At 45.7% G+C, this 12,657-nt stretch overlaps 1 protein-coding gene across 1 annotated transcript in view; it reads right to left on the bottom strand.

Moving 5' to 3' along the window:
• Positions 1-12,657, bottom strand: part of Adamts9 (ADAM metallopeptidase with thrombospondin type 1 motif 9) — a 168,257-nt gene that overhangs the window by 41,351 nt on the left and 114,249 nt on the right. The window contains exon 30 of the mRNA XM_005364905.3: positions 9,236-9,409. Within this exon, the coding sequence (XP_005364962.1) occupies positions 9,236-9,409 (174 nt within the window). The remainder of the gene's footprint in view (positions 1-9,235; positions 9,410-12,657) is intronic.

Below are 12,657 nucleotides of genomic sequence, written 5' to 3' on the forward strand. Positions count from 1 at the left end.
GTAGGATCAAAACCCCTTGCCATTGTCCTTGGCTTCTCATCAGCCCTCATTGTTTGCCATGTTCAGAGAGTCCGGTTTTATCCCATGCTTTTTCAGTCTCAGTCCAGCTGGCCTCAGTGAGCTCCCAATAGATCAGCTCCACTGTCTCAGTGGGTGGGTGCACCCCTCATGGTCCCTCAAGGTTTTGTTTTTTTTTTTAATTCAACATTCATTTAAACACTAAATCCATTGCTGGGGATGTAGCACAGGGACAGAGCACTTGTCTAGTATGTGTAAGACCCTGGGATTAATCTATATTACTGAAGAAAAGAATAGGAAGGAAAGGAGAGGGGAGGAAAAAGAGAGGAAGGAAGAGAAAGATATGAGAGATGGGAGGAGAAAGGGAGGAAGGAAAATAGAAAGAAGATAAGAGAAAGAAGAAGGTGGAGGAAGAGAAAGAAGGCGCAAACACAAGGCATGGTGGCACACACCTTTTAATCTCAGCACTCTGGAGGCAGAGACAGGCAGATCTTGGAGTTTTAAGCTAGCCTGTTCTACACAGTAAGTTCTAGGACAGCCAGGGCTACACAGAGAGATGGTGTCTGAAAAAGAAAAGGAAGGAAGTGGAGGGCGAGGAGGAAAGGTAGAAGGAAAAGAGAAGAGAAGAAAAGAAACCATGTCTTACGGTTGCCAAGGTAGCATCAAACCACTTCTAGGGCCAGGAAGGTTATCACCTGTCCAGCTGTTCATCACATCCCATAGATAATTAGAATAATGTCTTCACAGATTATGCTGCTTTGGTCTATTTTTTATTCCATGACCCCTAAAGGGTCCATTTTCCATCTTCAATGAAGCCATTTTCAGGTGTGTGTGGTCTGGCAGGTGGACTGCTCTCAATTCTAGAGAGCTACCCACCGAGTTCCGACTGAAGGTAGGTCCTGATGGACAAGGATGGCCGTGATCAGGACCTCCCTGGTTCTCAGAAAGGATGAGCAGTAAAGGGCAGCATGAAAGAGCAAAGGCCTTCATCTCCAACCCATAGGTGAAGAACCTGGGACTGTTGGAGCCTATGTCACTTGCCCTGTTAGACCTGATTCCTCCCATAATCCAGCAAAGGAAAACAGAACAAGTGGCAGGCTTCATTTCAACAGCAAACCTCGCTTGGAAGGTAGACCTCTGCCGTCTGCTTTGTCACCAAAGCCTGTCCAAAGCATCACTGTCACTTGATATTCTAAGTTTGGATTACTTCAGAAAACTTCAGGGAAGAGACTGGCTGCTGCCATGAGGGGTGTGAGTCCTTTACCTCGATGGGTGTCTGCTGCCCCTGCTTCTCAAACACCAGCTTTGGCTGTGTTATTAGCATACTTCCAAAATTTCAGAACTCTGCAGTTTAAGTTCTGTAGGGAGGGCTATAGACCTCTCTCTGTCTCTGTCTCTCTGTCTCTGTCTCTGTCTCTCTCTCTCTCTCTCTCTCTCTCTCTCTCTCTCTCTCTCTCTCCATAATGGCAGTACCTAATTTACTGTTTCTATTGCTGTGATTAAGCACCATTTTCAAAAGCAACTTGGAAAGGAAAGGGTTTATGTCACTGAGATTTCCACATCCCTGTGTATCATTGAAGGCAGTGAGGGCAGGAACTCAAGCAGAGCAGGAACCTGGAGGCAGGAGCTGATGCAGAAGCCATGGAGGATGCTGCTTACTGCCTTACTCCTTACGGGCTGCTCAGCCTGCTTTCTTATAGAACCCAGAGAGTGCCACCACCCACAAAGGGCTGGACCCTCTGCCGTCATTCATTAATGAAGAAATTGCTCTATGGGTTTGCCTATAACCCATACTATAGAGGACTCCAGCCTGTGTCAAGTTGACATAAAACTAGCCGGCACAGGCAGGAATTTTCTTTTATCTGCTTTGCCTCAAAACCATTTGAGTTTGAGATACAGCTTCACTCTGAAATGTCTTCCCCAATGCACCCACGTCTTTTAATGTATGCATGATAAAAAAAAGGAATGGTACAGGGGCTGGGAGATGTCTCAGTGGTAGAAGCATTTGCCATGCAAGCATGAAGACCTGAATTTGAATCCCCAGAACCTCCGTAAAATCTGGGGGAACAGTGTGAGTACTGGCAATGCCAGCACCCCTGTGGAGGAAATGGGAAATGAGCCAGGAGGATCCTGGAAGGTAGAGGGTCATCTAGCTGGGCACACAGCAGAGAACAACACAAGGCTCTCTCAAACAAGTAACATTTGTCCTCTGACCACCACGTCTGTGGCTCACAGATACTTTCATTCACACACATGATTGCACACATGTGTACACACATACATACACACAAACATCAGTTATGATAAATAAGAAAGAACGTAAAATTTGCCACTTAACCATCTTAAAATGTCAGTGCAGCGACCTGAATGCAACGCTGTGCAGCCATTGCTACAGCACAACGGTAGAACAGGTTCATCAGTCCAATCCTATCTCTATTAAGCAATCACCCATCTTTCCTCCTTCTAACCTAGACCCTAGCAACTATGACCATGCTTGCTGTATCCATAGATTTGCTTATTCTGGGGACTTCATGGTCATATCCAGTATGTGCTCTTTTCTGCTAGGCTTCTCTCTCTTAGCACAGTGTTTCCAAAGTTCTTCCATATTGGAGCATGTCTCAGGGCTTCAGTGTAAATCCATACATCCAGCCTCAATGTATGTATATGCCACACTTAGTTTACTCACTTATCTGTTAATGGACATTTGGTGGCTTCCCTTTGAACTACCACGAATGATGCTATTATGGACATTCAGACGCCAGTTTGTACACTTGATTTGATTCTTCTGAGTCTGTGCTAGGAATAGAATTGTTGGAGCAGATGACAGTGGTCCCTGTCTTTCATGAGTCACTCTGTTCTTTTGGGAGGCAAAAGATACCTGCTAGGTCATCTGAGTAGTTTTCACTTTGGAAACTTGAACGACTGAGTCTCTGCTTGGAAGCAAATCTCCATAGCTGGCATGTATCCAGAGGCATAAATATGACCTGAAGTCACAGTGGTTCAGAGATGAGAAGAAGCTGAACCACTTCAAACCAGTGGGGACCAGCTGAGCCTGGTTCCCCGGTTCAAGCTTCAGGAGTCTGGAGTTTTTGGTTCCCCTTGGAGTAAAATGACAGCAATTGGGGAGTTGCAATGTTTTGCTGAATGTTAGAAACCACCCAGATCTCTGAAAAAGAACATTTACCCACAGAAAATAATAATAATTCCTTGGAAAATTAAGACTTCCGGACATCAGAATCACAGCTAAACCTAAACTAACTCTTTCTTTTTTTTTTGTTTTTGTTTTTGTTTTTGTTTTTGTTTTTTCGAGACAGGGTTTCTCTGTGGTTTTGGAGCCTGTCCTGGAACTAGCTCTGGTAGACCAGGCTGGTCTCGAACTCACAGAGATCCTCCTGCCTCTGCCTCCCGAGTGCTGGGATTAAAGGCGTGCACCACCACCGCCTGGCCCTAACTCTTGCTATATTAAAGTACATTCGCACTACCTCATAAGGCTGAATCACTGTCAATAAGTAACAGATCCCAGCAGAAATGCCAGGGTTCCTCAACAGTTTCTGCTCATTAAGTATTTTCTTCCCCAGTCTTGAAGAATAGTTAACTATTCTAAAATCTGTTTTGACAGCGGCATGGAATTGCACTGAGAAAATCTACCCAGAAGAAAACTTTCTGGGAATTAAAATTAAACAAGGTAAATAATTGGCGTCTTTTACACTCTGGGAACCACATGACAAAGGTTTTCTTCTGGAATCTGTTTAAGATTAGCACAGTGCTGGGGGAAAGCAAACCCAGTCCATGCTACTGGGTGCTTCCGTGTTGGTAAATGCCATTCCCCTAGACTTCAATAATCTACAACGCTTCCTGCCCTGAAATATCATCTAGACTATTCTAAGAAAATGGAAAATTCAAACAGCCTCATTTCAACTTGCAGAAGGTTTTCCCGGGTTTTCATTATGGCTTTCTGAGCTAAAAAAGCAGCAACCAAGTAAAGGACTAAAGCATCAGCCTCTGAACTTCAGCATGCGTGAGATGCAGAAAGGAAATAATCAGAGTGTCGGGTTCAACAGGGTAGTGCATCCACTGTCCTGCAGGATGCATGCCATCAAAGGGGCTGAAACTATCAGAAAAACACTTCAAAATCCGAGGTGAGGAAGACCTAAAATAAACCCCTAAGGTACTATTTTCTTTCAACATGTCCATTTGCATAGGCTGATGGTCTAAACATTATAATAAAGCTGTTTTTTGTTTTGAAACATGTCTTTTGTCACAGTTCCCTGGCCATGGGGAAAAGAAAAGCACCAGACACTCACAGGTTCTACCTTTTAAAGGATGCCTTCCCCAAGGATGAAGGGATGTGTCATTTCTGGCAGCAGATTGCTGGTGTTAGGAAGCATATGGGCAGATGAATCATAGACCCAACGGGTGGATAACACTGGGTTGCATTTGCTGGGTTTTTATGTCCCAAGGAAAGGTTAGGACAAATGGATTCATCTACCGTTGTCTAAAAGAAAGAAAAAGCAGTCATTCAAAAAAGAGGCAGAGGCACTGCTACGGACGCGTTCTTGAAGTCTCTCGCCACCCATCTGACTAACATTTGCAATGGGCACAGGTCTGTGTTGGGAGTCAGTCAGCTTGATGCTTCCAATTCTTCTAACTCAGCCCCTGTTCCTGCTTGACAGCCAGGGAGCAAGCCACTGTTTGCCTGGGGTCTCCCATGTCCCTTAAGTAACCACTGAGGTTTGATCCCAAGGGCCTCCTGTGTAAAAGTGGGGGATGTGGCAGCTGATGAAAAGGGGTGAAGGAAGAAGTGAGTTAGCTAGGGTTAGAAGGGAACAGGACCTCTCAAGTTTTGCAAGGACGGAGGTTAGCAGCAACAGCACGCGTAGGGGTGAGGATTCCAGCGGGTAGGGTTTCCCTTTCCATAGCACCAGGGCCTGAATCCAAGGTCTTGACACGGTAGCCAAGCAACCAAAGCTCTACCACTGAGTTATTACCCATTCAGCTCTTTTTTGGTTGGGGTCTCCCTATACAGTCCTGGTTGGTTTCCCACTTACCACCCTTCAGCCTTCTTGTTGCTAGGACTGTAGGCACATGCCACCATGCCATTTAGCCTTAGGTTGAGGTTAGGGGTTAGGATTTGAGGTTTGGGGTCAAAAAACAAGAAACAAACAAAAACAAAGACTAAACACTCTGAATGCTCAGTGCCTGGTAATTTTCAGGTGATTGACACATATGATTTAATAAGCGAATGAGGCAGTGTATACAAAAGGGTTAAGGGCTAACTCCGAACACAACTAGCTCTTTCTACTCCTTGCTGTAAACACCATGAAAATCTTATCACTCAGCTGACCAAGGAACTGCTGCTCATTCCAACGGTTCTAGTCTAAGGAGACGAACTTGGAACTCGTTCTACAGCTGAGTGTAATAAATGCTCTTAAATTTGAAATGTGCGCTAGAGAGGCCCCAGTGCCTGTTCTGGGCCAGACAGCAACAGGCAAGGCAGTTCTGCAAAGTCACAGCATGTTCATGGCCTTGTGACAAGAAAACACAGCCGCTGCCCTTCCAGAAGGAACATTGGCTAAGGAACATTGTTCCGGAAGACACTGGAATGTCTTTATTCTTCAGTTGAAGAGGCCTGGCCCGCCCATCCCCATCCCTGCTCCCCACAACAGCTTTTGTCTCTTGGTCCCTAAATCCAACCACACACTGGTATCCTATGTCCTCTGGGGACTATACTAAATGCTGGAAAACAAAGCCCCCATCTTAAACAGCTGCCACTCTCTCCCTGGCATAGCCAAAGGCATCGCTCTGAACAGACAGGCACCAACACCAAAGCCTTCCTACCGTTTGTAGGTCAGAGTTGCCCAAGCGCACAGAGGAGCGTGACTTTAGAAGCAGGTGGGAATGCAACCCGGGAAAGCAAGCAATAGATTGAAACCAACTCTCCAGGAAAAGGCTATGACACCACTAAGAAGGAAATAAAATAACTTGGGCGAGGGACATGCTGACATGAGGGACCAAGAACAGAAAGGCTCATAGTTTGTGTTCTAGAGGCCAGGCTCCCCAGGCCTCCAATTCTAGCTTTTCATGCAAGACCTTTGATGGACTAACCTGCCTTAGTGTCTCGTTTCTTCAGATGCATCAAAGAGTCAAGGAGATAGTTCCACAGGTTATTTCATGTAAAATAATCATTAAATGCTTCGTTCATTTCTTAGTAAACACGACGTTCTATTGTGTTTTGTATTATCGGTGTGGGACCTCTGAACTAGACAACCCCCAGGGAAGCTTTTCACGGTGGACGCTACAGGAAAAGCACTCCCTGAGATTGTGCGGTTCGCAATCCTGGATAAAATAGCCCAGATAATCATTGCAGATGAACACTCAAAAGCTGTGCTTCTCATTTCCGGTGCCCTGGTTATTTCTTAGTGAGAGAGGGCTGTCATTTGCTCACGGGCCTAGTAGGAAATTCATCTTGACAACAACCTACTGAGTCTTAATAGTACACAAAGGGGGAGCAAAAGGTGGGCAAGTGTAGACAAAAGGCAAACAGGACAAGAAGAGGTTGCCAAGGCCTGCTAGGAAAGAAAGACGCTTCTGGAAGATGACGCTCAGGTGTGTCCCATTTGATTGGCTGGGAGGCTGTGCTGGTGTTTATCACCAACCTTAGGTCCTGTGTCCCTAGGCAACCCCGCACAGGGACGAGATGGCGGGGAAGCGCTGCATCACGCACTGGGCACCAACTTACTGGTTAATGAGAGCATCTTTGGTCTTGAGCGTAGCCCTGCTGCAGGTGAGCAGGACTGAGGCTGTGGCATCCCTGACGTGGTAATTTAAGACAGCTGCCTAGTGGTTTTCAACCTTCCCTCTAAGTCTTGATGCTTTGCAGACATCTCGAGTAGCGGCCCACCATGCCTTGCGAGTGGGAAACACAAAGGGTCTGATGGGGCCTCTCTCTCCTCTGCTACCGTGGACTCCACTTTCCCACCCTGTGCCCCTTAAGGGTTCCCAGCCACCCTCACCATCTGGCTCCCCTTAAAACTCTCCTCCTTGGGCGTACGAGAAAGCACAGTAGAGGAAGGGTAAAGCCGGGAACCTGGTTTCTTAGCATTTACAGAGCCCATTCACTCTGTGACTATGGTTAATCTCTGCTGAATTTCCTAAATACAAGCCCCACCAGGCCACAAGTCATTGTCCTCCTGGTCCTCCTCCTCCAAGACAGGGTCTCAGTATATATCCTTAGCTGGCCTGGAACTCAGAGAGATCCACCTGCCTCTGCCTCCTGAGTGCTGGGATTACAGGTGTGCGCCACCACTCTGGTCTTTTTATATGGAGCTTGATAGCAACATTTGAGGAAGACTTTCAAAAGGCCATCTGCACAGTAAACGCAAAGACGGAAGCTTCTGGGCATGTCTCTTGTGCAGTTTTTTACCCTAAGGGAATCAGAAGGAATTGGGAATGGAGTTTGTTCTCTCTGTAGGTTGGCTCTTGAACTCTCGCACGCTGGCTACAGGGTAAGCAGTTAGCTTAGATTCACCCGGGAAGCCTTTCTCACTTCCTGATCTCTGGAACAGGGACACAGGATAGAGTTCAGTGTGAGGAATGAGGAGGAGAAAATGGGCAGGGACAGGTCCTAGGTAGGAATTCCAAAGACAGCGGCAAGTTCTATCAGGGAGGCGAGGTAACCTCTTCTCTACCTGACACTGCCAATCCCAGGACTGCAGCTGAGCACAGAGAAGTGGCCTTTCCCAGTTCCTCAAAACAACCCTACAAACTCTACCATTCCCATCCTCCAGGAGGCAAGCCAAGGCTCAGAGAGAGAAGGATTCTTATTCTGAGTCATGGGGCCATTGATGGCAGAGCTGAGATAGGGACCAAACTGATATTATTCTTAGCATCCGAGTTCCTGATAGATAACGTATCTGGCTCCAGTTCAGCTGATCTGAAATTTAACTGCTTTAGGTATTCTCCCTGATACTGTCTGACAGAAGCCAAGAAAAATCCAGAAGGGAAATGAGAAACCTAGATTAGGCCGGTGGAGAAGGAGGAATTCCTAAAGAATCACTGTGGTAAGGAATGGATTCACCACAGGGAAGGGCAGGGCTGGGACACTGATCCCAGGGGAGCAGAATACAGTGGGAAAATCCCGAAGACTGAAGAGAACAAACAGCATCATGTGTGACTGCCTCCAGGTGCTAGATGTGGGACCCTGGGGCTCGCGGCAAAGTCTGTCTGAGCCTTGGTTTTACCACCTGACGAAAGGGATGATGCCAAGTCTCACCTCATCCAGCTGTTCAGGAGAGAAAGCTAGATGATGGACAGAAGCTCCCAGTGCAGTGCCAAGTGCAGGCCAATGACCTCCCAACCACACTGCCTTGAGTTGAGAGCCAACTCTCAGAGCAGGGGAGTCCTTCATCTCCCCGCTTACGCAGGGTGCATGTTTTATTTCATTCCAATGTTAGCAGGTCTACGTTTACTTTCCCAGTTCTGTTCCCCTCTTACCACAGTCTAGCATTCTGTTCTGCAAACTGGGGTTACCTTCTCATAATGTCTTACACCTCCTCTCCCCCTGCCCCCACCTCCCAGCAACTAGACTTTCGAGCAATGGATACTTCAGCGTCTATTTTAGTCAAGCATTAACTTGTGGAGTAAAGGACCAATAAGCCTGGCCTCTTCTTGCATTAACTCGACAGTTCTTTGGACTTCACCTATTGTTGAAACTGTTGGAAATCCTACCCTAATTAATGAGTGTTTCTCATGAGCGCTCATCTGTGCTCCCTGACAGTCTGTGCCACAGAAAGGAGGAAAACAACGCCTAGGTTTTACCCCAAGGGCTGGGACTTGCAGTTTATGGCTATTTAAATTAACACAGAACAACCAAATCCAAACTGACGTATTAAAATATTCCTCCCATCTCCTCTCCTGTGAAGATTGTCCCTATGTTTATACTCTTGGCCAAAGGCATGTTAAAGCTCCACTCCCCCAACACACACACACACACACACACACACACACCCTTTCAGTGAAGACAGCTCTGGAACCTTCAAGAAAACAGGGAGACATACACAGGAATTGCCTAGAGACTGACAGCAGACTTGTTGGGAAGGAGCCAGCAACGCCACTGTGCTCAATGGCTTTGCTGGCTCCATAGGGTGCGGATATGATTCTGACAAGGGGGCGGAGTGACAGGCAGGCAGGTGCGCACTTACTTCATGGCTCTACTTACTTCTTGCCATTGCTCTGCCCTCCAAGTGTAGAGAGGACATGGTGAGGCTTGACAGACACGCTCCGACTCGGGTCTGGTGTATGGGCTGCACTCACTCTCTCTGGCTGTTTTGTGTGTCCCGATCTGACAGCCCACATGCCTCTGCTGCACGCCTTGGCCACAGGACACAGAGCACTGAGAAGACACAGGACGGTAAGTAGGCACTTGGGCTCGTGCTGGAGGGCGGGAAGGGGTGGGTTGCAGAGGAGGGCAATGCTTTCTTAATCCAATGATTTTCACAGCAGTCAGAATGCTTTCTCATTCCCAAGGAGGGGGACACAAAGGTCATGTCTAAAAGCTGGAAACTCACTGCCAATCCTGGAGCGGGAGCAGGAGCCCCAAGTGGGGATGAACCAAAGCGCTCAGTGGATGACAGAGGATAGAGAGACCGCGGGGAAATGGCACAGCCCAGAAGTAACGCTACTACATTGAAACAAACAAACAAACAAAAAATGGTGCATGACTTCCATAGCGTGGAAGGTGTACGGCTTGTGAAAACAGAGAGACAGTTCTAGAGTCCAAGCCGCAGAGAACCAACCATTGGTGATTAAGGCCATACAAGTAGAATGATACTCTCCCGCCCCTTTAGGTTTGTTTCTAGTTTCTATTTCTGGAGACAGAACATTACTTTGCTTGTTGTTTGTTTGTTTAAATCTTGGACTTCTCTTAAGAATCTCTGCCTACTTATAATCTCAAATGAATAGATGAAGAATAAAAGCTAATAAGGAAAAATAATTTCCTCAGGCTTAATGTTTTCAGTCCTTGAAAAATTCCCATTAATCATGATGAAACATTTTGTTGACCAAGTTGCAAAACATGAATTAACTTTCTCCTAAATTAATTTTTTAATGGTTTCCTCATTGCTGGTTGCATAATCTCACTTATGGGCAAGCCAAGAATTATTGTCTTTATTACAGTTTTGGCGATCAGAAACCAAAGGCAACCTTTGATTAGAAAGAACTGCATAATAATGCACTTAGTTATTACAGGTTATTAGCAATTTTGAGGGGGGGTATAACTCAATCTCTATTAATTTGCCTGGTGCTGAGAAAACAAAGTTATCAGACATTCATGCCTTAGAGCCAAGAGGAAGTCTTTTCTTAGAACAAAACCAGGCTCCTTACTGCGATTGCACGCTTGTCCGATTTACTGGTAGGAAAATTCAAGGTGCTCTGCAAATGATGGAAATTCTGTCAAGATGTACACCCAAGTGGATGCTTCTGCAGCTTAAGCTTTACTTAGAAGGCAGCTTGCGAAATCCCATTGTTTCAGAAAAATCTATGCCGGGGAGTAGCTCACATCAAAGCGAGCCGAAGACAATGCTTCGTCCCAACATTGCTGCTATTGTTTGGGTTTAATTGGATTAATTGAATTGAATGAGCTTGTGACCCACAAGAAACCAGACTTTAAAGTCATTATGTTCTGGGAGAAGGCAAGGACTCTTAAATGCCACAAATGGCTTTGTCCCCAGACAAGAGCCACTTAATGTTCACAGGGTCTACGTGAGTAATGCTTCACGCTGGCGGTACCGGAAAAGACTGGGAGCAGAGTTACCCAGTAAGTGACAGAAACATTCAAATGTCATCGACGACAGCCAAAGAGTTCTGGATAGTCGAATCTGGACTCTTAAAACCAAGAGTACACATCTAGAACAATGTGCAACCAGAAATATAAAGAGGATAATCATGTAAGCACACTGGACTTTGAAACAAAGCTGATGGAAGTTGAAAGGTCACATCAAGTTTTCACAACAGAGAAGATGGGAAAGAGCTTTAGAGCATTGAGCACTGATGTGGCTGTTGAATAAATGAAAACTCCTTTGTTGTCTGCGGGCATGTGTATGGTGCCCCCTAGTCAGTGTGGGGTATGGTCTCCAGAAGTTCTCCACTCTGTTTATTGAGGAAGGGTCTTTCCCTGGACACAGAGCTCACAGCTTACACTGGCTGGCCAACGAGCACCAGAGACCTTTTTAGCTCTGCCTCCCCTGCAATGGGACTACAAGGGCGTGCACTCAGATTCTGACCTGGGTGCCAGGAATCTAAACTCATGCTGGCAGAGCATGTGTTTTCCTGCTGAGCTATTTCCCCAGGCCACCAAACCCCAAAGTGTGACGAAGGGAAGGTACTAAGAGTCACCAGTAGCTATGGTTTTAATAATCATTTCTTATAATGTTTCATAATTCTGCATAAGACTAATGGGGTGCAGGAAATTTTTTATCATATAGTATGTTGTTCTGGCTTCTGATTATCATAAAATTGAAGGCAACTTTGAAATGGCCTTTTATTAATTAAAAACAACCACCATGCCTTCAATAAAGAGTACAGAGCAAACCCTGCCTTTCTAGATAACGCAGTTGTCATATCTGCGCAGAATGAGGTACGCTACAAGCATGTTTCATTCTGCGCTGGTCCATGAGAGACAACAATTTATGTATAGAGACAGCTGCTTTTTTGATAAATTCTGAGAGATTTGTGCTGAATCCCTGAGGAAAAACCAACAGTAGAATGTCCCCAGCACAGTCCTGCATCTGGTGAGGCACAGTGAACTTTTTAGTTCCAAGGCAGAGGACATCTGCGCGCCCTTACGATGTGCCCCTCCCATCATCCTGGCAGGCCAGGCTGTTTGAAAGGGTGTCAAAGGAGATGTTTTCATGGCAGACTGCTGAGCTGGGAGCCAGGCCCCATCTCTTTGAGTTCCCTGCTGTGCGAAGCCAGACTGCAGAACTCACTGGCTTAAGCAGAACTTGACACTAATGTAGATTTAAAGAACAAAGCAAACAAACAAACAAAAAAGTTCTGTGAAATTCCTCATGTTTGGGGAATCAACAGATACTTGAAAAACTAGAAAGGATACCCCCCTCCCACACACAATCTCTCCTACTATTACAATGATACCATTTATTTTAGGGCGGGAACTAACTTGAAAATGGGTATATAAATCAACTTTCATAAATAATAACATCAGCCACTAGTCTTTCACTAAGTGCATCCCATAGGCTGAATTCTATATAAGGGTCTCAGCAATGCGCTTCTTTGTTTGCAGGGATGCTCTGAGTGCTGTAGACGCTTGGGCACGTTTTTCCCTTATCTCCAGACATTGCTAATTGTCTCATGTGATACAGAATTACCTCTTGTTGGGTCACCAGCAGCATACAAAGCATCTTTTATAAAATAATTTTTATTTCCTAATAAGCCTTTTCAAGGTATTCCACAAATAAATAAAATGAAGAACAGAGACAATTACCTTAACTGAAGGAGAAGAAAAAAAAAAAAGAATTCGAATCAAAATCAAATTTGGCAAGGCAATGTGGCAATGCGCTGTGGATTAGAACTGGGATCCTAATTTTAAAACCCAGTGCCGCCATGACTGCTAGACACAGCGCT

Source organism: Microtus ochrogaster, unplaced genomic scaffold (genome assembly GCF_000317375.1).
Source record: "Microtus ochrogaster isolate Prairie Vole_2 unplaced genomic scaffold, MicOch1.0 UNK1, whole genome shotgun sequence".
NCBI lineage: Eukaryota > Metazoa > Chordata > Mammalia > Rodentia > Cricetidae > Microtus > Microtus ochrogaster.